This window comes from Physeter macrocephalus, chromosome 7 (genome assembly GCF_002837175.3).
Source record: "Physeter macrocephalus isolate SW-GA chromosome 7, ASM283717v5, whole genome shotgun sequence".
NCBI classification, from domain to species: Eukaryota; Metazoa; Chordata; class Mammalia; order Artiodactyla; family Physeteridae; genus Physeter; species Physeter macrocephalus.
In genome coordinates, this window is record NC_041220.1 from 141,193,508 (window position 1) to 141,196,723 (window position 3,216).

General features: G+C 50.5%; 1 protein-coding gene across 1 annotated transcript; it reads left to right on the forward strand.

The window, feature by feature from the left end:
- Nucleotides 1-746: 746 nt before the first annotated feature.
- Nucleotides 747-2,888, forward strand: LOC102987467 (MORF4 family-associated protein 1). Its single transcript, XM_007103823.4, has 3 exons — nt 747-838; nt 957-1,391; nt 1,888-2,888. Exon 2 carries the CDS (start codon nt 995-997, stop codon nt 1,376-1,378), a length of 384 nt encoding a protein of 127 aa, XP_007103885.1. The 5' UTR covers nt 747-838; nt 957-994; the 3' UTR covers nt 1,379-1,391; nt 1,888-2,888.
- The last annotated feature ends 328 nt before the right edge of the window (nt 2,889-3,216 follow it).

Here is a 3,216-nt window from a genome sequence, read left to right on the forward strand (position 1 = left end):
CCCCGCAACAAGAGAAGCCACCGCAATGAGAAGCCCGCGCACCACAACAAAGAGTAGCCCCCGCTCGCCTCAACTAGAGAAAGACCTGCACTTAGCAATGGAAATCCAACGCAGCCAAAAATAAAATAAAATAAAAATAATTTTTTTTAAAAAAAAGAGAAAAGAAAATAAGCCCGTAAGACATTAGGGAGGGGTCCAGCCGTAGTAGTAAACAGGATGGGGCTATCAGCGCTGGACCAGGATGTCACAGACTTTGAGTACATTTGACGTAGGGCTGTCCCCGTTTTACTGTAGGAAGACAGCGTTGACATCTTCAGAAGATGGAAACCCTTTAGGAGGAGGGAGCACCAGAAGGGCTCACCTCCAAAGCCAGGGTAGCGGACAGGCTCAGCAAGAGTGTGCAGCGGGAGGGGCAATATGAGGGCGCGCGTACGCGCGTGGGGTAACCGCTAGGCGCACCACAGGGGTGAAAGGGGAGGGGGATAAGGGAGCTCGTGCGTGTGCGTGCGCGTCCGCGCGTGCGTGGGTAGCGGAGGCGAGCAGCACGGGGTGAAGGGGGAGGGGGATAAGGTAGCTCGTGCATTCGCGTCCGCGCGCGCGTGGGTAGCGGAGGGGCGCAGCACGGAGGGGAAGGAGGAGGGAAGGAAAAGGGAGAGTGTGTGCGCGCGCGGCCGTGGCAGAGCAGATTGCGTCGCCCTCTTTTGACGTGCGCGCGCCCGCACCTAGTTCTACCAGCGGCGTGACCGTAAAGAGGCACGGCCGTGTCGTGAAAGGGGCCGCAACACGCAGGGCGCTGGTTGACGGCTGCGACTCCATTTTGTCCTCCGGTTCTTTGCTCGTAAGTCGCTTGTTTCCGTGGCTTCTGAGAGGCGAAAAGTTTAAAAGGGGTAAAAGTTTTAAAGAATATTCTGGAAGTGTGTTGGTAAGCATAGCGACTCTCCATTTTCTCTCTGCAGCCGACTTGCATCCTGCGGTTCCGGAATAGCGGGGGAAGATGCGGCCCTTGGACATCGTGGAGCTGGCAGAGCCGGAGGAGGTGGAGGTGCTGGAGCCCGAGGAGGACTTCGAGCAGTTCCTGCTCCCGGTCATCAACGAGATGCGCGAGGACATCGCGGCGCTCACCCGCGAGCACGGGAGAGCCTACCTGCGGAACCGGAGCAAGCTGTGGGAGATGGACAATATGCTCATCCAGATCAAGACGCAGGTGGAGGCCTCGGAGGAGAGCGCGCTCAACCATCTGCAGAATGCGGACGACGGAGTCGAAGGCAGAGGGTCCAAACGGTGCGAGAAGGCTGAGGAGAAGGCCAAGGAGATCGCGAAGATGGCAGAGATGCTGGTGGAGCTGGTCCGGCGGATAGAGAAGAGCGAGTCGTCCTGAAGGAGGGTGGGCGGTAAGGCGGGGACCGGCGGGAGCCGCACGGAGGTCCCAGGCGTTGCCCGACGCTTGGGGCAGCTTCGGGGACATTTATTTACTAATGATCCCCGGGGGTTGGGAGTTGGGAGAAGGGAGTAAAAGCGTGTTCAATTTTCATTTTAGGAGGTGTTAGTAGGTACCGTTTCTTTATTTTTGTTACATCTCTGGTAATTTGGGGGAACAAATTGGTTGGTTGGTTGGTTTTGACTTGTATGTGTTTGGTTGAAACCAAAGGTCACGATCAATAGGATAACTATTGGCTAATAAACAACAAAATCACAGTACAGGCCATTGAGCAAAGGGGGGTAGAAATACAGAATTATCCGGGGGAAGGCCATTATTGGACAATTCTAGACTTTGCTGGAAGACTGGAAGGGGTCAGATGGCATCCAGAAGAGGTGGTGTCCTGCGAGGCTGAGTTTGTGAGGGTTTTCTCACTTCTTAATGATGAGTTTCTCCCAATTGCACTTTAGGTTTACAGCCAATGGATTCTGGTCAACTGATGGAGATTGGCTGACACCCTGGAGAAGCTGAAACCAGAGAGCCTTTTGTTTTCTCTTTTTTTCTCTGTCTACACTCTGTCCTCACACTACGTTTCTGCTATGGTCTGTGGTTAACGACCTCAGTATGAGTTTTGACTGTTAAATGTTTTTGTTTGGGGAGGTAACTTTGATTTGGAAAATGCTCTCACAAGAATTAGGGCCTAGATTGTAAGCTCTCGCAGCAGTCACATTTGTTCCTGGGCTTTCGTTATTTCTAAATTTTTGAGGTGCTTTGCTCTTTCTTGTGTGACCTGATAGCTCCCTGGAACTTTGGGTCTGTGTGTAACAGATGAGACTCAGTTGGAGTTCTCCAGCTCTGAAGGTGTTGAAGGAACTGCATTATTTCTAGAAGACGACTCCATGCAGCGATTGCTAACGAAGCTGAAGAAGGGACCAGACTTCAATTGGGAATAAGAATGGGGCTGATCTGGCTAGGACTGATGAATCGAAAGAAGGGCTTCGGGATGGTATTGTGTTCGGGGACGTTAATTTCTATGTGAGACCAAAGGAGGAGAGATGTATTTTGTTCAAATTTTAAGTTTTATGCGGCACACTGATGCGACTTGTCTGGTCAGATTGTTTGGACAACCTAACTCAGCTTTATGTGACGTGGAACCTAGACTAGGAGACGAGGTAGGTCTTGGTATTCTGTGTAATCGATGTAATATCCTGATGCATTTCGGGGGATTCTGGACATAAAATGAAAGCGATATTTGCAAAGGCCCTTGAGGGTCTGGGGAAGAAAAGCAAGGGCTGTCTGTTTTGGACCCTAAACTGGACAGGGACTCGGTGTCTTCAAGATTCATAAGTTGTCTAGCTGTAAGTTCATTTCAGTAGCAGACCTGACAAGTATTTGAGGTCAAAACCCTCCCGTGTGTTTAAAAAAAAATTTTACCATGTTAATAAAAGTATTCATTTGCTTGAGAAGACAAGGCTTAAAAGGTTATTGACTAAGAAATATTGTTTCTTTAAAAATGAAATTTTTCTCCTTGAACGTTATCTTTGCTAAATGGGGGGTGAATTTCTGATGGTTTTGGAGGCTCTCAGTAAGCCTTGATCATAGGGAAGGTTCATCTCTGCGTGCTGCTGTGGAAACTGGCTGAGGAAAGAGCATGCAGTTGTCCCTCCCGTCAGCAGTGGCTTGGTTCCAGGACCCCCCCTTCCCACAGATCGCAAAATCCAGGGCTGTTCAAGTTCGTTATGTCAGATGACATAGTACAGTCGGCCCTCCAGTCCTCGGTGTCTACAGTTCTGCAGCCC